This window comes from Kogia breviceps, chromosome 1, assembly GCF_026419965.1.
Source record: "Kogia breviceps isolate mKogBre1 chromosome 1, mKogBre1 haplotype 1, whole genome shotgun sequence".
NCBI lineage: Eukaryota > Metazoa > Chordata > Mammalia > Artiodactyla > Physeteridae > Kogia > Kogia breviceps.
Genome location: NC_081310.1, coordinates 121,137,952 through 121,160,492, shown reverse-complemented (window position 1 = coordinate 121,160,492; position 22,541 = coordinate 121,137,952). Strand labels below are relative to the sequence as shown.

Sequence of the window (22,541 nt, the reverse complement as noted above, 5' to 3'; positions counted from 1 at the left end):
TTTAAATCTTTCCATCTAAACTGTGGGCTATTGCAGTAATTTGTTGGGTTGGTTTGTTTTTTTTCCAGGTCAGTTGATCATGTCTTTATAAACAGTTTTAGTAAAAATACAAATGACTTACAATAATGAGAATGCAGTTTAGTAAAACATCTGTCAAGACAGCAGGAAAACAGTTTCTTGCTGTTTTTATAGCTATCATATATATTGATACATAAGCTCAAATGTCTAGCTTTTGATATTTATTTTAATAAAACTCCTTTTATTTTTACTTAGTAGTTATTATACTTTGCTTAAATATGTCAAGTCTTAGAAGAAACTATTCTTTCAACAGAAATGGTCAGTCCTCATTAACACTGATAAGAATGGCTCTTGAAATTTTGAGGAAAAGTGCATGGAATCTAATAATTCTGCTACTGTTTTAGGCTACAAACTATAGATAATAATGGCGTAATCATTCTGAGATCAAATCTTGTTGTATCCATGTATATAAATGAGACTATTTAGAGATTTGACTTTTTTCTAAGTATTAAAGATGTGGAATTTTGAATCAGCAGAAACCAGTAGGGGCCAGTAAATATTTATTAAGTAAATTGAAAAATATTTATATGTTTTCAACTCAGTATTCCTTCTGAAGGTTTGGGAGATGCTTGTAAGTACCCTAATAAGCCATTCATTAAATATTCATTAAACATTTATTGAGCATATATTATTTAAGGCCATAGAATCAAAGCAGACACCTTTCTGAGTCCTACCCTGAGGACTCCATTTCTTTTCTTCTTGTCTTCCTCCTTTTGTTCCTTTAGCAGACATTAGATACCATGCTTAACAAACTGTGAAGGTCTTATCAGCACCGTGCCCACCCTGCTTCCACTGCGGAGCTCTAGTATTATGTGGGGAAAGGAAATTCTTCTCATCCTGGGGATATTGAATCAATGCTGACATTCTGCTGCTACTAGAGATGCAAGGGTAAATAAGACACAAATCCTGCCCTCACAGAGCTCAGTTTAGAAGGAGAAACAAATAAGTAAACAAAGATATTACAAGTCAGTTTGATAAATGTGATAAGGGAAGTGTGGGTGTGGGGTGGGGTGGGGTGGGGTGGTGTGTGTGTGTGTGTGTGTGTGTGTGTGTGTGTTATACTGCTTAAGAGCCCAGGCTTTGGAGTCTGGATTTAAATTCCAAAATTCCAGTGCTGTCTGCCTGGATTTAAGATCCAGTGTATCACTAGTCATTTGACCTTGGGCAATTTACTTTTTTTTTTTTCCAGCACCTGCCCCATGGGCATGTTACTTAATTTCAGTTGTTTCATCTGTAAGATGAGAATAATAACAATATCTACCATTGAGTTGTTATGATGATTAAATGAGCTAATGGCATTCAAAATGCTTATTAGCTCAGTGACTGAATCATAATAAATGCTCAACTGATATTAGTTATTATTTATGTTTAACATTCAGTGATTTCTTTTTTTTTCCCCCTTGGGAGCATTAAGGAAACAATCAGAGGTAAAGAGCCACATGTCTTGTGACTAAAAGATGAAATAAATAGAGAGGGAGAGAATTTTAAGCAGAGTGAACAGTATCTGCTAAGGCATGGATGTATAAAGAATTATAAGTAGTTCAGGTATAAGAAATGGCAGTTTACTTATCTTGGAACAGCTGCTAGAGAGGGAGAACTAGAGATCAGATGATAAAGAACATTGTACACCAAGCTAAAGAATTGAAGTTTTTTCCTAGGTGCTATGGAGAATTGTTGAAGGGTTTTTAAAGTCAGGGGCTATATCAGATTTACATTTTAGCAAAGTCACTCTAATAACAATGTGGGAAATGGGATGCAAGGAGATAATTTCAGGCAAGAAGCCCACACAAGAGGATACATTATCATAGTACAGAGGAGAGAAACTGAGAGGCTAACCCAGGGCTATGAAAGGGGGAATTAGACAGCAGAGGCTGAATTCAAGAAAATTTTGAAGGTATAAAATGACAGAATGTAATGAGGGAGAGAATTAAGATGAACCTCCAGCTCTGACTTAGGCATTTAGGTTATTGTTCAGTCTTCCTTTTGTTATTCCTATTTTGTTCATAGCACTATTGCAGGACGTCTTGCATCTTGTCCCACCTTCTATTCCTCGGTACCAAGGAGAGTGAATTAGCCAACAACCATTGGGCATTGGTCAGGAAGAACTCTAGATGAGAGGTAATTTGATTTCTTTTCTCCTTTCTTCTCTGCTGAACCCGTGAAAAGAGGTGATGGGGAAGAGGGGCATCTGCTATCCATCTTTGCTATCTGTTGGAGTTTTGAGGGGGCCCCAATAAATAGTATACTTTCTTCCTGCTCAAAATGAGACAAAAGACTCAGCAGATGAAGTTAGAAAACATTTCCTTGATTTTTGATAAAAACTGTTAAAGCAGTAAAATGTGCTTTAACGCAAGAGCCAAAGTTGATTTGCTTGCTATGTCTAATCTAAGACAGCCCACCTGAGAGAAAGTCGGAATCTGGATAGCAGATGCACTTCTTCCCCATCACCTCTTACCACTGGTTCAGCAGAGAAGAAAGGAGAAAAGGAATCAAATTACCTCTCATCTCAAGTTCCTCTTGATCAACAGCCAGTGGTTGTTGTCTACCAACCAGGTAATTAACCTCCCTTGATACAGAGGAATAGAGGGTGGGACAAGATGGAAGAAGTCCTGTAACTGCTATGAACGAAATAAGAAAAACAGAAAGAAGACCAAATATGGGGTGTTGGGAGAGGAAGTCATGAATTTAGAGTTTGAGATCTAGTAGTCAGTGGGACATAAAGATTATCACTTCGGACTACTTCTTAAGTCATGTCTTTACTTTTAAATCTGTAAAAGGAGGATGTTGGCAGAGCTAGAGCCACTGGATAGGTATTACAAATTAAGAAATCTATACAGCATAACAAGACTCTTTCTAGTGAGTAGAGTTGTCCATCCCAGGCTTTAAGCAAGACCAGAGGCCATTTGTCAAAGATGCTGAGAAGGATTTCTTAATGAGCCAGAGGTTGAACTATGACCTCTAAAGTCCTTTCTCACTTTGTCTATCATGGAAGATGCCCAAAAAATAATCAGTTATTTTATAATATACTAATAACATTTTATAGCATATAAAAACCCATAGCTGCAGTTATGCTTCATTTTTAAATTAATGGCATACCTCATGGATGTTATTCGAAGAATATATTCTTCAGATAAAAATGAGATTAGAGGGCTTCCCTGGTGGCGCAGTGGTTGAGAGTCCGCCTGCCAATGCAGGGGACACGGGTTCGTGCCCCGGTCTGGGAAGATCCCACGTGCCGCTGAGAGGCTGGGCCCGTGAGCATTGCTGCTGAGCCTGCACGTCCGGAGCCTGTGCTCTGCCACGGGAGAGGCCGCGACAGTGAGAGGCCCGCGTACAGCAAAAAAAAAAAAAAAAAAAAAAAAAAAAATGAGATTAGAACTTTATCTCGGCTAAACGTTTATGGGAAAATAGAATGTATCATTGCTATCAGTTAAATCTTTATTATTTCTGGATTTGAGTATAGTTTTCTTTTATTTTTCAGGATAAGCCATGTAGAAATGAATGTTTTGATACATTTTCTATATGGAGGAACTTTGAACTTTCCAGACAAAGCTAATGTTGGGTATGTATGATTTTTTAATGATTTTAAATATAAAAGTATTAATATTTTGTGGCTTCTGCTTTGTTGAGCTTTGTTTAAAAGTGTCAATGAAGTAGAAGCTTCAATTTTATTGTCTATTTTGCCTATCTTGTGTGTATTTTGGGAATATCTAAAAATAGTAAGTCACCTTATTTAGAAGAAAAGATGATCTAGCAACTCACAGTAATAAGATTAAGAGAAGTCTTTATTACACTTAAATTATGTTAGGAAAACTTAATATTTGTTTTGGAAAATAGATGACAGGTTTTTATAAAATTAACTGAACTTTTATCAAATTTGGAATAACTTTTTACTACTTTATTTTTTAATTTTAGGATGTCAAAAGAAAAGGAAAAAAACCCTAAAATTAATCTGAGAATTTAGGCATCCTAAAGATTAATGGGACTTCCCTGGCAGTCCAGTAGTTAAGGTTCCACACTTCCACTGCAGGGGGAGCGGGTCCGATCCCTGGTCAGGGAGCTAAGATCCTGCATGCCGGGTGATGTGGCCAAAAAAAAGAAGTAGTATGATTCTTTAGTACTCTATGGTGAAATGCCATCTAAGCTGCTGAAACCCTACTGGAGAGTGAAATCTATCTTGCTCTTCTCATTTTCTGAATGTTCTCTCCTTTTATTGCTATTCTAACATCAGACAAATGAAGGCTGCTCTTTTAATTTTAAATATTCATTAGTTCCTTTAGTTATAAACTGAGTAAATATGATTTGGGGGGAAAGGTATCATGAGTCAAAGGGATTAAGTACTGAAGTTTTGCCCCTGGAAACCTATAAGAAATTTTATCATGGTATCAAGGCTTGTAGGTTTCCTAAGTACCTAAAGTATGTGTGGGTACTCAGAAATACTTGCCAATTGAAAGAAGCAACAGAAACCCTCTGAATCATTGGATGCCATCTCCAATCTTATGGTCATTTTTAGGCATTTTCAATATGATAAGCATCATTTAGTTGCCCTCCCCCTAAATTTTTATTATTCGTATTTGTTGTAAAGAGTTGTAACTTTTACAGCCTTTGAAGCAGTTTCCTGGGCTTTATTGCATATGACACTGAGAATATGAAGGGAGTTTGATTGAAACATCTCCAAATTTACTTCGTGTTATTCCCCACAATCAAATCAAGTTACAGGGCTTTCAACTTTAGACCTATGTCCTTTTTATAATCTATAAAGAGTATCTATTATGTAGGGTATAAAGTTAGAATTAAAGTAATTAAGATTATTCTTTTTTTCTAAACTATATATTATCAAAAAATTATTATGTATTATGCCTTGGTTTTTAAATTGAAGAATTAACAGTGCATCTATTTTTATTTTAGGCAGATACTCAATATGGCTGATATGTATGGACTAGAAGGATTAAAAGAAGTAGCAATCTATATTTTAAGAAGAGATTACTGTAATTTCTTTCAGAAGGTAATTATTGAGTCTTAGAAATCTTTTACCTAGTGCTTAAAGTCACCCATTATTACCTACTAGCTTTTTAACTCTGTTAGTATTGTCATTTTAACTAATGATAACCCTAACTGAGATATAACTCTTAGGATGTGCTTGCAGAAAACAGAAATTAATTCTGATCATTTTAAGTAAGATAAAGTTGAGGTGGGGGTTTACTGAAATGATATGGAAATATTCTATATAATTCAAAGGTGGAGTGTACGGTTGGGACTCTCAGTTAGGGTTTGGAACTAAGAGAAAGGAAGTTGGGAACTACTTTCTCCGTTTATCAAAGGTCTACACAGTGCTTCACTGGTTCTCTTCCCTGAAAGGACATTCCTCCTTCCTACCACTTGTCTTTATAGCATGTACTTGGGGTGTGATATCGTTCTCTTCTACTTCTCTCCCCCAGGTGTTACATGAATACTGACTTTTTAATTTTAGTTTATGCAAATGTAAATTTATTGTCTAAAGAAAGATACCATACTATGCATTTCAAAGCCATTTTGTACATTATTCTTAGATTCACCATTGTTCTAATTTTCTCTGTTATTTTTTATTTTCTTATTTACACTTTTCTTAATTTTCTACCATGGTCATGTATTACTTTTATAATCAACAAAAAACAAATCTTAAAAGAATTTTTTACATCAGTAGTCCCCTCTTATTGGCTACTTGAGCCAACAATATGCATTGTAATTATGTAATTTTAATAATTTTAATCACATTTAAATTTAGATTTTTGTGTTGGATAGGACTTTTCCTATCTGTCTATAAGTTGTAGCTGAGGTATCACCCCTTGTGCTAAAACAGAGTCATGAACTGGGTCTACCACCCCTACCAACCCTTAAAGGTTCACTGAGAAACAGTTAAACTCCTTAGCTACCTTTAATCAACCATTCATTCCAGCCTGTATAAGTAAGGGAACTAGAAGAAGGAGCACAGTCTGTGGTGTCCTCAGCATTGCAGAAAGTGAAGAATCCTGGTGAAAGACTTTTCCTTCTCTTTCATCTTACCAGCCAAGAGAAAGTTAAGAGCATGTTCCAAATAAAGATTAAAGATAGGGGTATCTGCAGTGAGGAGATATGTCTTCTCAGCCCCGAGATGGACATCTATCATATCTGTATAACCAGTCCACTCTGGAACTTCCATCAAAGAAGAAAAGAAAGTACTAAGAGATTTCTTGGAAGAGCCTGGAATATGTCTCAGGAACCAGTGAGAATATACTTGAATATGGAGATTTCTTAAGGGATGAGGAGGCTTGCTGGAGAAGCCAGTACTAGCCTGGTGACTAGAGGCAATAGTTATTGTCATAGATAGAAAAAAAATAATGCAGAGTCCATTCCACACCCCAATTATACATGGTATGCAGGGAAGGAAAGGGACCTTAGTGGTTCAATAAAGATTAGAAGAGACTGATACAGGGTCAAATGACATTGTCCCACGTAGGGAGGCATCAAGCATCATGAACCGTAGAAGAACTTTTACGACTGACAGGTTAGGGTGAAGTTCAGTCTGTCTCTTAACAAGCCACCACATTAGCAAAGACCACCAACATCTGGATTAGAGTAGTCAAGGACATCTTCCTATTACCATGTTGGTCACTGGTTAGTTACATAAGGTGACCATAGCTATCCATAACCCTCTTCCACAGGAGTTAGACCCACAAAACAGAGGAGCAAGAGACCATGTTCTAGTCTCCATTCCAGATCTCCCCAACTAAAAGTGTAGTCAGTGATGGGGAGTGAAAGATTTAAATCAAATATGAGATAGGTGTTTAAATACTACTATACTGAATTTCAATACCAAAAGTAACCAGAAGGTACTGGAATTTGCCTATAATCATTAAAGTATGGGAAAAGAGGGAATTTGACACAGTATGGTTGATAGCACTAATTGGGAAAAGAAAGTTTTGTTAGTATCTCCTTTAAACTGAGACTCCTCAATAAACCAATTGCATGAAACATTAAAAAAAAAATCTCTTTTATGTATTGTCTTTGAACCATTGCCTCTACTTTTTAGTATGTTCATGAGTATACACAGGTTACATTCAGCTTCTTATATTTTACTTTCAATAATTCACTTAATTTTAAAAATACAAAAGGTGTATTTGTTGCCATTAAAACAAGATGAAATGCTTTTAAATTATCAATATGGCATTTTGTTGAAAATTTTTTTACTTTATTTTAATGAAGTCTATACTACTGTGGTAACAGATATTTGAGAGCAATTTTTGTTTTTATTGACCTGATCATTTAATTTTTTGCTTTACATATTTTAACAACATATATTTTGATAAATATATTTTTGAATGTATAATTTTTAACTTCCAGATCTCAATTATGCAGTTTCTTGGCAATGACTTAAATATAGTAATCTATAATAGCGCATGCCACAGTAATATATGATGGGATATAATATGGTGGTTAACTGGTCCCAGAACTCTTGGCAAGCTAGCTTCAGTCATTTCATTAACTTCACAATCTTTCCTTTATTAAAAGTAAATTTTAGAACTTCATTTATAGGATTATAGTGGGTTTTACATTATGTTTTTGCCACTGATTTAAAAATATATCTTAGGTTATAATTTAAATATATGTCTTCCCAAATTTTACAAGCAGGTTTTGAAGATGACTAAAGGTCAGTCATCCTATTACAAAAACACTTAGGAAATCAGCATTTCCATATAAGTAAAATTCTTAGAAAGCTAAAGTTATCCCTTTAAGCCAGGGGTCAGTAAACTTTTTCTATAAAAGGCTAGATAGTTAATATTCTAGGCTTTGTGGGCCATACAGTCTCCATCACAACTACTCAGCTTTGCTGTTGTAGACCAAAACCAGCTATGGACAATATGTAAATGAAACAGCATGGCAGTGTTCCAATAAGACTTTATTCACAAAAACAGTGGTGGGCTAGTTTTGGCCCACAAGCTGGTTTGCTAGCCTTTGCCTTTAAGCAGCAAATTATTTTGCATTTTAATATTTTGTATGGAAATTATTCTTAAGTTATACATCAAGTAGTGGACTTTGTGTTGTGGAGGGCTGGTTATTCCTAAATAAAATTAGATTGCTAGACTTCTTAACTCTTTGGCTTACTTTTATAATTTTTTATGCTTCTGGATGCCTTTAGGTTGTCAATTATGTCTATACCAGTAGTCTCTTCCCTCATACTACTTTTATCTTATCTGAAGTGGGTCAGAAAACCAAATTATTTAACTTAGTAGAATTATTGTATAATTTATATAGTGATAGCCATTTCTGATTTTAGGACAATTTAGAGTACCTTCAGTTATCTCAAAGGGAATAACTAAATTGTTGATGTGCAAAAAAAGGTATTTACATTTAATTTCCTAAGTAGTATGTAACACCTTTAGGAGAAGGGCATTAGGAAATCAAATTAATAGCAATTTGTAATTTTAAAAGTTGGGGAACTTCCATGGTGGTGCAGTGGTTAAGAATTCGCCTGCCAATGCAGGGGACACGGGTTCGATCCCTGGTCCAGGAAGATCCCAGGTGCCATGGAGCAGCTAAGCCTGTGCACCACAACTACTGAGCCTGCGCGCCTAGAGCCCGTGCTCCACAACAAGAGAAGCCACCACAATGAGAAGCCCACGCACCACAATGAAAAGTAGCCCCCTCTTGCCACAACTAGAGAAAGCCCACGCACAGCAACGAAGACCCAACGCAGCCAAAAATAAATAAATAATTAATTAAATGGGAAAAAAATCTATTAAAAAAATTGGAAATCACTGACCTTATTTGAAGGACTATGCTGGAGGCATTTCTGAAGAAGCTTTTGCTCTTCTCTGAGTGCAGGGTCTCTTCAGATACATATTTAGAGACTATATATACATATTGGTTGATTGCTGGTCTTTATTAAGTGTATAAACTCAAATCACAACTAATGAATGTGTACAAAGAGAAGCTTAACTCTGTTCACCCTAATGGGGCAATAGATGTGCTTAGGAACATAGTCTAAAAAACTGAAAATACATGGCACAGGTAATACGTAGCACATATTGAGGCTTAACACCAAGAGCAGTGAGTTCTTCACTACTTGTATCTACATTTTATTTATTTATTGTTTTAGTTCATTACTTCTGTATATGTGCTTTTTTTTTTTTTTTTTTTTTTCCTGTATGCGGGCCTCTCACTGTTGTGGCCTCTCCCGTTGCGGAGCACAGGCTCCGGACGCGCAGGCTCAGCAGCCATGGCTCACGGGCCCATCCGCTCTGTGGCAAGTGGCATCTTCCCGGACCGGGGCACGAACCCGTGTCCCCTGCATCGGCAGGCGGATTCTCAACCACTGCACCACCAGGGAAGCCCTGTATATGTGCTTTTTAAAAATATGTTTATATAATCATGATCTAATTAAATTCTGTTATTTTGTTTGAGGTCAATGTAGAACCTCCCATTGTACATGTACTTAAAGTTATATTTATACTTCAGGAAGCAGATTAGACCATATGGCTGTGTTGCAATGTGATGTGCTAGAAATTATTATACCACTTGTACTCTAGAAAATATTTACGCTAAAAGAAATTAGAATATAAACTGTGTGCATTCTGGCAGCTAAAAGAACTCAAATGCTATCCTATAAAAACTAAAGTTTATCAGTGATACTTGATTTTAAAAGAATAACAGACTTGAATTACATATATTTATTCTGCAATTTAGGTATGTAAATCAGATCATTTTTATGAACCAAATACTTTTAGCCTCTGTAAGTTGAAAAAGAATAAATGTAGTGTTTTCTATCAATTTTAGCCTGTTCCCAGAAGGTTGGCATCTATATTAGAATGCCTGATTATTGCTCATTCAGTTGGAGTGGAAAGTCTTTTTGCTGACTGCATGAAGTAAGTGATCTGAAGTAGTGCTGATATTTTTAATTTAGGGATTTTGTTCTTCCATTCTCCTAATTTTCTGGGAAATTTTAGACTTGGCCTATTTTCTTGGGCACAATGTAAATAGCTTAATGCTTAACTAGTTACAACAATTGAGGAGAAGTATTGATGTAGATATTCACGATGCTTGGAATCAACGTTATTTTAGCTGAACCACGGTTACTTATGCTAAAATCCATGCACATAACCCAGAGTGGATTTGAAATAAATGTTTACAGAAAAAGGAACTTAGTTAAGTCCATTATAGCACTCACAAAATTAACTGTTAGGGTTAGTCAAAACATAATATATGTAAGACATATTATTGAAAACCAAAATGTTACTGAATATTATAATGAAAAATATTTTCATTTCTTTAACTTGAGATTCTTTGATTTTTAACAGGTGGATTGTAAAGCATTTTGCAAGGTTTTGGTCTGAGAGAAGCTTTGCAAATGTACCTACTGAGATTCAGAAAAGTTGTCTTAATATGTTGATTCAGTCTTTAGTAAGTATAACCTGAATACTTTGTGTTTGTCATCAAAAAGTTTATTGAATTTTATATAGGTACTTTCAGTGTTTTAAATACAAATGTAGAATTATATTATAAAAGCAAGATGAAAGGACCAATTCCAGATAACCCAGAACCAATTCAGAAAATCTATCTTTAAGACTGTTCCTCTGTACCAAATGCATTAGAATTCAGTCAGAGAACCACAATTACTAGAAAGTATACATTGGCTCATGAACAAAAGGGGCATGGTGCCAGGGTCGGTTATGCATTGGTTCAGTAGCAGGGACCTCCACTCATTAAGGTGGATTTGGGTGCAACACTGAAACAGTGACACCATTCTCCAAGAGGACCAGCCATCTACCTGCTGGCAGGTTAATTACATTGCACCACTTCATCATGGAAAAGGCAGTGCTTTGTTCACAGTATAATAAACATTTGCTCTGGATATGGACTTGCCTTCCTTACTTCCAGTGTTTCTAGTAAAACCACTGTCCGTGGACTTACTGCCTTTTTCACCACCATAGTATTCCACACAGCATCACTTCTGACTGAAGAACTCACTTTATAGCAAATGAAGTATGGCAGTGGGCCCATGCTTACTGATTTCACCTGTCCTACTGTGCTCCCTATCATCCTGAAGCAGCTGGCTTGATAGAATGGAGGAATGGCCTTTTGAAGACTAGGTTACAGTGCAGCTACATGGCAGTGCCTTGTGGGATTGGGGCAGTGTCCTCTGGGAGGCTGTATATGCTCTAAATCAGTTTTTGATTTATGGTGTTATTTCTTAACATAACTAGGATTCATGGGTCCAGAAATCAAGGTGTAGAAATGAGAGTGGCTCCATATATAATTACTCCTAGCGATCCACTAGCAAAATTTTTGCTTCTTGTCCCTATAACTTTAGGATCTGCTGGTCTAGAAGTCTTAGTTCCAAAGAGAAGAATGTTTTCACCTATGGATACAATGATTTCATTGAACTGGAAGTTGAGACCACCTCCTTCTGGCCACTTTGTAAATCAACAGGCAGAGGTGGGGAATTATTATTAGATTGAGCCTGACTATTTTTTTTAACATCTTTATTGGAGTATAATTGCTTTACAATGCTATGTTAGTTTCTGCTGTACAACAAAGTGAATCAGCTATATGTATACATATATCCCCATATCTCCTCCCTTTTACGTCTCCCTCCCACCCCTCTACATGGTCACAAAGCATCGAGCTGATCTCCCTGTGCTATGCAGCTGCTTCCCACTAGCTATCTATAAGGAGAAATTGGGTTGGTGCTATATAATGTGGGGAAGGAGGAATATATCTGGAATGCAGAACTCCCATGTCCTATGGTTAAAATCAATGGAAAAACACAATTTAAGCAGCATTGATACTGGCCCAGATTCTTCAGGAATGAAAGTTTGGGCCACCTTACCAGATAAAGAACTATAAACAGCAGAGGTACTTGCTGAGGGCAAAGGGAACATGGAATGGTTGCAGGAAAAGGTAGTTATAAATACTAGGTATGACCACGTGACCAGTTATAGAAATTAACGTTACCAGTTATAGAAATTAACACTGTAGTAGTTATGATGTAAACATATTCATTTCCCCTTTTTATATGAATGTTTATGTATATATTAACCCAGTGTTTTTTTTCCCACTGTCTCATTCCCCTACCATTTAGTATAAGACATGTTAACTATATCTCTGTATTTAAGTTACAGGATACCAAGGGGTAGTTTGAATCAGTTTGAAGAGAGACTTTGTATCCTATTTTAGGGAGAGGGTTAGTATGTTTGTTTTATAGGGGATGGTTGTATATGTTAGGCATTAGCATGACTTTACTTTGTCTCCATAGGAATTAACTATGATTTAAAGAAATGTGTATGCATGCCAAGTTGACAAGGGTTGGACTGTAGTGTCTCTGCAATGTGTTAGCTTGATTAGGATGAACTGTACTTCCCAGAATTTCCTTCTTTGCACTGCTTCATCTTGCCCTGTATCCTCTTTGGTTTCTCTTACCCCTGAGCCAGGGATGTGTTTAGCTCCATGATGACGAGTGCTAGCATCTCTTGAAGGACACTCATTTCATCCATGTTGGAGGCAGTGAGATCTAAAATGAGCCCATCCTTGTGGGTTATAGCTTGTGCTCTTGGGTGTCAGCTTGTCCTTACCCCTTACACTTTACATCCATCATCCTCTCTCAACTGCTATCCCTGTGGACTTCAAACTACAATACATCATCATATACAAAGAGTGCTTAACCAGCTCCCATAATTGCATAAGGTCAAATCCCTTTAACAGACTCCTTTATGTATATAAATACCTCCTAGTGGTCCCGTTTCTCTGATTGAACCATGAATGGTATTTTAGACTGGGTTACATAGAAGATAGTATCTAAATCTAACTGGGAAAATAAGTTTAGGACATCAGCTGGTGATACACCACTGCAAAAAATAAATCTAAATCTGTGTTTATGCTAATGAAAGACTTTGTTGTTTTGTTGCTTACTATTTCTCATTAGTTTCTTTGGTCATTGAATGGTTTACTCTCTGTTCATGAGGTAAGCAAATGGCCCAGCTATAATTCAGTTCAATAGAAGTGAATTATTATCTAGTGGATTTTTAAAAGACCTTTATGGTTCAAAATATACTTTTTATATTTTGAAATTATGTATAACATGGGTATTCTTATTTTCACTTTATATATAAGAAAAGAGAATCAGAAAGGTAAATTCTTTATTCAAGTTCACAGTGTCAGTAAATTACAAAACCAGGTCTTAAAACCAATTGCTGCCATTCTGAAGGTAATATAATAGATGCTCAGCATGGGCAAAGATTATTTTTAGGAAGTATGGGCCTTAACTTCAAAGAACTCACAAATTGATGGAAGGATAGGCATTTAAACAACTATGCAAAATACAAGTTAGACTATGATGAATACTAGCATTAAGTTCCATGTCAGTCTTATTTACCTTTGCAGCACCAGCCTTAGGGCAGTGCCTAGCAGACATTAGGCACTCAGTATATATTGATAGGTAAATAAAAGAGTGAATAAGTATAATTTATAATTCAGGTTTATACGTGGAATCACAGAAGTTAAAACAATTGGTTCTGATTGGAAGGATAAGAGAAGTGATGTGAGATGAACCTGAAAATAGAGGACAATTTCAAAATTAAAAAGTGACTTTTAAATGTGACCAGGGACCTGGAGTCTGGGCAGTGCCAATATTCTCTTGTAACTGGAATAATGAGAGAAGGTAAGTCTGGGGAGAGGCTAAGGCCAGATTGGGAGGGATCTTAACTGACTGTCTCAAGAAGTTTGATTTTTTTTTTTTAACAAGTGGTAAGTGAGTATAACTGAGGAATAAGCTATTCATACTATGCCTCTCCCTCTCCTACAGTATTTTATTTTGATTTTATAGCTCTAATCAGTTCCTTGTAAGCTTTGTGAATGCTTGGTTTTTCCTTTCAAGACAGATATAAAGATGCACATCAGAACAACCAAACTTACAAGCCCTTTGGCATTGTGGTTATTATAATGAAAATTTGAAATTTTGTCTTTCTTTGTGGATATTCAAATTTTAAGAAACATTAATTTAATATATTCTTCATATTTTACTATAGAAATAAAATATATTTTGCTTTATTAATAAAAATAGAATATTTAAAATTTTTTAAAAATTAAAATATGAAATACATTATCCAAAACAAATGAAAGAAAGATTGAGCAATCTTCTTGTCTTCTTTGGCTCTAATTCAGTTAAACCACATGTTTCATGGCAGGCACTTTACTCTATCAATAATATGCCTAACACTGTCATATACAAAGTGAGATAAGAAAGTGCTGCATTGGACTATATATGGAGAATTTTTTTTTAATTTTAATATGAGGGACTTTGAGCTTTTTCTCCTTCTTGCTCACTATGCAGCAATTCAGTAAGAAGTGGCTATTCCCTCCTACCAAGTACAAACCGTTGCTTTTGGGAGGAAGAGAGAGCAGGGTAGAGGAGTTAGTAGAAGAGAGAAAATTTTTAGAAAAGTTAGGGCTTCTAATTACTTGAACTATTTCAAAACAAGATTAAATTTTTCTGTTTCAAAATGTTTTGTTTTGTTTATGGCTTCCTTTGCTGTGCAAAAGCATTTAAGTTTCATTAGGTCCCATTTGTTTATTTTTGTTTTTATTTCCATTTCTCTAGGAGGTGGGTCAAAAAGGATCTTGCTGTGATTGATGTCATAGAGTGTTCTGCCTATGTTTTCCTCTAAGAGTTTTATAGTGTCTGGCCTTACATTTAGGTCTTTAATCCATTTTGAGTTTATTTTTGTGTATGGTATTAGAGAGTGTTCTAATTTCATCCTTTTACATGTAGCTGTCCAGTTTTCCCAGAACCACTTATTGAAGAGGCTGTCTTTTCTCCATTGTATATCCTGGCCTCCTCTATCAAAGATTAGGTGACCATATGTGTGTGGGTTTATCTCTGGGCTTTCTATCCTGTTCCATTGATCTGTTTTTCTGTTTTTGTGCCAGTACCATGCTGTCTTGGTTACTGTAGCTTTGTAGTATAGTCTGAAGTCAGGGAGCCTGCTCCTCCAGCTCCATTTTTCTTTTTCAAGATTGCTTTGGCTGTTTGGGGTTTTCTGTGTTTCCATACAACTTGTGAAATTTTTGGTTCTAGTTCTGTGAAGAATGCCATTGGTAGTTTGATAGGGATTGCATTGAATCTGCAGATTGCTTTGGGTAGTATAGTCATTTTCACAATGTTGATTCTTCCAATCCAAGAACATGGTGTATCTCTCCATCTGTTTGTGTCATCTTTAATTTCTTTCATCAGTGTATTATAGTTTTCTGCACACAGGTCTTTTTTCTCCTTGGGTAGGTTTATTCCTAGGTATTTTATTCTTTTTGCAGTGGTAAATGGGAGTGTTTCCTTAATTTCTCTTTCAGATTTTCCATCATTAGTGTATAGGAATGCAAGAGATTTCTGTGCATTAATTTTGTATCCTGCTACTTTACCAAATTCATTGTTTAGCTCTCATAGTTTTCTGGTAGCATCTCTAAGATTCTCTATGTATAGTATCATGTCATCTGCAAACAGTGACAGTTTTACCTCTTTTCCAATTTGGATTCCTTTTGTTTCTTTTTCTTCTCTGATTTCTGTGGCTAAAACTTCCAAAAGACAACCCTCAGAATGGGAGAAAATATTTGCAAATGAAGCAACTGACAAAGGACTAATCTCCAAAAATATACAAGCAGTTCATGCAGCTCAATATCAAAAAAGCAAACAACCCAATCTAGAAATGGGCAGAAGACCTAAACAGACATTTCTCCAAAGAAGATATACAGATTGCCAACAAACACATGAAAGGATGCTCAGCATCACTAATCATTAGAGAAATGCAAATCAAAACTACAATGAAGTATCACCTCACACAGGTCAGAAATGCCACCATCAAAAAATCTACAAACAATAAATGCTGAAGAGGGTGTGGAGAAAAGGGAACCCTCCTACACTGTTGGTGGGAATGTAAATTGATACAGCCACTATGGGGAACAGTATGGAGGTTCCTTTAAAAACTAAAAGTAGAACTACCATATGACCCAGCAATCCCACTACTGGGCATATACCCTGAGCAAACCATAATTCAGAAAGAGTCATGTACCACAGTGTTCTCTGCAGCACTATTTATGGTAGCCAGGACATGGAAGCAACCTAAGTGACCATCAACAGATGAATGGATAAAGAAGATGTGGCACATATATAGAATGGAATGTTACTCAGCCATAAAAAGAAATGAAATTGAGTTATTTGTAGTGAGGTGGATGGACCTAGAATCTGTCATACAGAATGAAATAAGTCAGGAAGAGTAAAACAAATACTGTATGCTAACACATATATATGGAATCTAAAAAAAAAATGGTTCTGAAGAACCTAAGAGCAGGACAGGAATAAATACGCAGATGTAGAGAATGGACTTAAGGACACGGGGAGTGGGAAGGGTAAGCTGGGACAAAGTGAGAGAGTGGCATGGACATATATACACTACCAAATGTAAAATAGATAGCTAGTGGGAGACAGCCGTATAGCACAGGGAGATCAGCTCGGTGCTTTGTGTCCACCTAGAGGGGTGTGATAGGGAGGGTGGGAGGGAGACGCAAGGAGAAGATATAGGAATATATGTATACGTATAGCTGATTCACTTTGTTATACAGCAGAAACTAACACACCATTGTAAAGCAATTATACTCCAACAAATATGTTAAAAAAAATTTTATGTGTTTGGTCTAGAAGTATATTACATTTTCTTCCCTCTTTGAACCTTAAGCTACTCTTAACATTTAATGTTATCATATATTCAGATCAGTATGGAATAAGATCACATACCATCTGTTATCATTTATGTCCATGTTTTAGTTTTCCAATAGATTTCAAGCTAAATTATGACAACTATACATCTGTATTTTTAAAAAGATATTGCTTGTAAGCTGGCCATTTGCTGTTTGAGGAGAGACAGGTTGATTGGCAATTCTACTGAGTTATTGCTTTTATGATTTTCTTCCTGAGCTTAAATAAAGTTAATAATACCAAAAAAAAAAAAAAGATATTGCTGTCAGAGCACATAACATTATGCATATAGTAAGCACTTCGTAGATACCTGCCAAGTTTATTTGAATACTCTACATTTGTCTCTAATACCAGAACAATGCCTAAAGTAGAGCAAATCGGGCTTATTGCCTAAAACTCTTAGTAACTGCACAGTTACTCGGGAAGTTACCAGAGGAGGAAAGGATAATGGTAAATTATAGTAAAAATGTAAAAAAAACTTTTTAAAGACTCAGATTATAGCAAAGTGTGATCTTTTACTCAAATAAAGAAAGCAGGGCAAGTATAGAATACATTTCAGAAGAATTCTTGGTAAATGGGTAAAATTTTTAAAGTTTTGATGTACAAAGATTAAACTTAATTTAGCTTACGAATTCACTTACAAACTCTCAGTCTCTGTTGATGCTCAGAGATCAACAGATGTTTGTGTCTACTGTGACTTAGTTCTGTACTAGGACCTGTGGATACAACGGTGAGCCAAAACAGACATGGTTTCACATGCAGTAAACATACAGCCTAGTGAGAGAGATGGGTATTAATCAAGTAGTTATTTCATGATTGAATAATTACAAATGAAGTAAGTGCTCTAAAGAGAAGGGACAGATTCTCTGATGGCATGTGTAAAAGGAATCTGAAGTAGGTATAGAGATCAGGGAAGACTGCTTGAGGATTTCCAGCACTGTCATTTCCAGATTTACTAGTTATTTATTGCTGTGTAACAAACCACCCTAAAACTAAGTTGCTTTAAACTAAAATTTATTCTCTGTGGATTGACTGGGTGATTCTTCTGCTTATCTTGCCTGAGCTCAGTCCTGAAGCTGCTTTCAGCTGGTGGCTAAGTTGGAGGCTGGGCCTCACACTCCCTGTGGTCTTTCTTGCCAGGCTTCTTCATGGCTTTATGGTCCCAGAACCAAGAGGGTAAAGATAGAGGCTGCAAGGCTACTTGAGGCCTACGCTCTGAAACTTGCACAATACCACTGCATGTGCAAGCAAGTGAACAGGCCAGTTTAGATTCAAGGGATAAGGAAAGAGAGTCCACCTCTTGATGAATTGAGCTACACAGAATTTGTGGCCATTTTTTTCAATCTACTACAATCAATCAGATAACTATTTATTCAATAAATCATTATTTCCTAAGTATCGTTTTAAGAATTAGAAATCAAACATGAATAAAATATAGTAATTTTAAGTTGCCATTTTTTCCTTTTCCTTAGAGCACATGGTATTTGTGAATTGTCATTTCATTTTTTATAGAGATCAGTATTCATGAGCATTTTTTCCTATGGTATAAAAATGAATCATTATTAAATAAATAATATAAAAAGAAGAGTCTTATCTAATTAGAAAGGAAGAAAAAGTCACTGGGGATTACAAGTAATTTTTAGCCTTTCTAAATTTGTAATAACATGTGTTTTATAGTCAGAAAAGAATTAAGGCTATGTCAGTGTAGCTATGCAGTTATGAATGATATCTATAAGCACAAAAATTAATTCAGTAGTGAAAAATCTCAGGGAAGTCAAGCTTTTCTTTGTAGTTATAACTTTGCTCTCATGTTTGTTTTAGTTGTCTTTTAAAGGTGATTTGTTTCCAGCTCAAAGTTTGCCCTTTTGGATAATTTTGAATGAATTAATAAATATGTAAAGCTAATGACAAAGATATTAGCTACCTGGAATTTGGGGTTTTGCAGGCAGTGTCACAAGAAAACAAAAGTATTTAATTTGCTTGGAAAGTTATTTTTATGAGCAGTAATCTAACTTTTTTCCCCAATATTTTCAAAATTATAAGAATGATAAGAATGCTGCTTTTCTTCTGATGGAAAGTGACAGGCTAATCATCAGTTTACCCAGAGTGAAGTGGACAGAAGCAGCACTGACCATGGCATCTCAGCTCCAAGAAGAATGTATTGCATTTATTATAGAAAACTTCTCCAAGATCATTGAAAGCGAAAATTTTGCTCTCCTCTTACAGGTACTGCATCTAAAATGATATCTTATATTTAGTCCCATCTTTGTGTTCTGATTATAATTATGTAAGTTTTCAAATTCAGGTTGCCTTTGATTAAATTAGTATGACTTAAATAAATTCCATAGCAGATGGCATGCTTGCATAGCATTTAGGGCAGTGATAGACAGGTTTTTGGGCTCATAAGATAATGAAGGGAGGAGAGGACAGGTTGAGTGCCCTGGCAAGGCACAGTGTAACTCTGGCAACTCCAGCCTTCTATCGGCACAAGCCATATTTTAGAAATTGAAGTCATAAAGATATTGTTTTGGTCAGTAATACAATTACGGTTCATGCAAAATTCTCTGTCTTACTCGGACCCACTTTCTCTAAATTTAGTTACTTAATAAAGAACTTTTATAACTTATTTCTAGGCTCTGTTTTAGGACTATTTTGGCTCTTAAGAACTGTGTGTGTGTGCCGATATTTTTAACAGAGGAAAGGGATTAGTATAATATTTATTATTATAATGATAATTATTATTATTAACAGAGGAAATAAGATTTCGGATTGACTTCATATAGCCAGTTATGATGAATGGTCTGCTGTTATGCCAGACTTTCACATTTCTTACACATTTACATATATTCCTATTAAATATCAATTTCTGTGTTTTATAGTCACAAGCAATGAGTAGCACATCTGATCTGCTGGACAAAATTTTAAAAGCAATTGAAGAAAACATTACCACTGAGAATAGTTGCTCTCTTCTTATGGCTCTGGACACGTTACTGAACTCTGACAGTACAAAGGAAATGGTATTTGATGTAATAAAATTCATTAAAATGATAGAATATTTAAACTGTTTTAAGATTTTTAAATATATACACGAGTGATAGAATATTTTAAATGTTTTAAGATTTTTAAATATATAGACGTTTTAAATGTTGCATGGTTCATTGAAACTAAGTGTTTGATACCTGGGGGTTGGTTACAGTCTCTACTTCTGAATATATTTGGAATTTTTCATAATACAAAATTTTAAAACTTTCATTTACCTCCAAATAGACTTATTATAAAAGTTTAAAATTTGGAAGTTTGGCTGGCTAATTCTAAACATAGTTTGGTACTTAGCAATGTTAATTGGTACAGCATAAGTTTAGTATTTCTCCCCAGTCACTACATTAAATTTCCTAAATATAAAACTTAAAGAATTTTAAAGAATGTTTTACAGTTTTAATCATTAGTGTCTTTTAATTTTATAATATATTCTTAATTTTTGTCTTAAGAAAAAAATCATTTAAAATTTGATTGACTGAGAAAAAGCAAAATTAAAATATATCTTATTTTTAAATGCAATTAATCAATGGTAATTAATAAGCTAATTGCAAATTATTGACATTTTTTATTTGTTCAACAAGAATGACAAAAAAATTCATCATATTTATTATTACTGCATAGAGTATTTGACCTTGTAATGTCATAGCTGATTTGAAAAGGCTGTGGAAGGTATTTCCGTAAAGGCCATTGGTGGTTTAAAACAGTGTTTGGTTAAAAGGATAATGCTGAAAGGATAAGGTTCATGTTCACTATAAAATTCTGTTGTTAAAGAGCAAGCCTTCATAAATAACTTGTACCTGACGATCTTAAAAATCTAAGTGATGACATCATTGATCTAGCTTAGGAGTAAGTAGATTCGGAAGGGAATAATGACTGGTTGCTATGACAATGTGGCTCTGACCAGCTGCTGATTTGTTGCTTGAACACAGGGTTTTACGTGCAAGATCCAGGCTCTGCGTGATAAGCTGTGGATCTTCCTAGTTCAGTCTTTCTATGCTGTTCGTCACACAGAAAGCTGGAAGCTGATGAGCACAGATGATCAACAGAAAATCCAAGCAGGTATATTAGCCTTGAGATTTTTTATTCTTATAATTGTGGTAAGAGATATTTTAAAGGGATTCTAATAAGTGATAGGATTAATGTTTGTTTGCTTCTGTTCAATAATAGCTTGCTAATTGAAACTGGTGCTGGTATGTTTAGGCAGTTTTAATAAATCATGCTTTTTTTTCTGTTCTTAGAAAATGAAACTCATTTCCTTATATATACATATTTAATTCTACTTTATCTTAGCAACTTTATATTCTAGCCAAATTTGCTTAAAAGCATTCTTTTAGAGAGATTTAGAAGTATAGGAAAATGTAACCCATATAGAACAGATTACCAAACATACTTTCTCTCCCTTTTAAAATATATTTTTCCATAAAGCTTTCCTATCTTTTGCATAAGATACCCTTTCTTGTGGTTTTGCCTAGATTAGATGGCTTTATTCCATGATCGATTGGTTCAGTGATACGATGTGTGCTATTGCGGAGTGTCCCTCAGGAGCTGCACAGTGCTCTTTGACATTTAATAGGTACCATTTGAAATATTAGCATTAAACAAAAGATTTATACTGCTCAGAATGTGTGTTTGTTTCAAAAATGTTAAAATAAAAAATTGAGGGTGTGGAACTAAAAATGGCTTCATGACTATTTTTGGGTTAAAGCGGATACCTTAGAAAAAATATTGACAGATTCAGTAAGTACTTTTAAAAACATTTTAAATTAAGAGACTGTATTTTATGAAGCAAACATTTCTGTACTATAAAACATGGAGACCATATGTGATATAATATATTCTTGATAGTACATGGATATGTTAAATTATTTAATGACTTAATCAAAATATTATTTGCTCTGTCTTGCATTAAGAGCATAACACGATGGTGTAGCCAGATGTGATCTCAAGAGCACTTTTCAAAGAAATTCCAACAAAATAATAAAACAGCAAAATCCATGAAACAACAAAAGTCATGAGAAGGTCTTTAGAAATTGGAATTTTTTTCCTTGTGACTATTTCTGTACTGATTTTTAGATGACAGTTCATCTGTACTATACAGTGTAAAAAACTAAGATCAGCATTCCATGAGTAGGTGTCATTCAACTCTCTTCTGATTGGGAGTAAACTTTGCTTTTCTCCATTTTTAGAGGATTTCATAGTTAAGTTGGGTCCCGAACAATGTTCTTTATCTTAATTCTTAAAAGTGCTAATTTAAAATACATGTAAATACATACATACATATATATATATATATATATATATATATACACATATCTAAAACAAAATATTATTGGTAATCCAACTAATTGTCAAAAAGAACTTTTCAATCTATTACATTCTATCAGTGTAAAAATAATTTTAAAAATCTTAAATATGTTGAATTATAATGAGTCCTGACTTATGCATAATTATTGCATTGGGAAATTCCAGATAAAGGAGTAATTCTAGGTTGTCTTTGTTATAACGTTTCTTACGTTCTAATTTGAGTTACTGATCTTTGGGAGAAATCTTGTATTAATTTCCACCTGTATATTTTTGTGCAGTCATTTGCTAACCACAAACCAATCCTTGTAATGCTATTTCTAGGATCCTGCTTTGTCTTATAACATAGTTCCTATAGAATAGAAAG

At 34.9% G+C, this 22,541-nt stretch overlaps 1 protein-coding gene across 5 annotated transcripts in view; it reads left to right on the top strand.

Annotated features, from left to right (window-relative positions):
• BTBD8 (BTB domain containing 8) overlaps positions 1-22,541 on the top strand; it is a 98,310-nt gene that overhangs the window by 54,588 nt on the left and 21,181 nt on the right. For 2 of the 5 annotated variants that reach the window (XM_067042629.1, XM_067042636.1), the window contains exons 6-12: positions 3,560-3,640; positions 4,987-5,083; positions 9,871-9,959; positions 10,392-10,494; positions 18,878-19,060; positions 19,714-19,851; positions 20,803-20,932. In XM_067042629.1, coding sequence (XP_066898730.1) covers positions 3,560-3,640; positions 4,987-5,083; positions 9,871-9,959; positions 10,392-10,494; positions 18,878-19,060; positions 19,714-19,851; positions 20,803-20,932 — 821 coding nt within the window. Of the gene's footprint in view, positions 1-3,559; positions 3,641-4,986; positions 5,084-9,870; positions 9,960-10,391; positions 10,495-11,410; positions 11,530-18,877; positions 19,061-19,713; positions 19,861-20,802; positions 20,933-22,541 lie in introns of those variants that run through there. The other 3 variants (XM_067042619.1, XM_067042641.1, XM_067042647.1) reach the window with 3 other exon arrangements.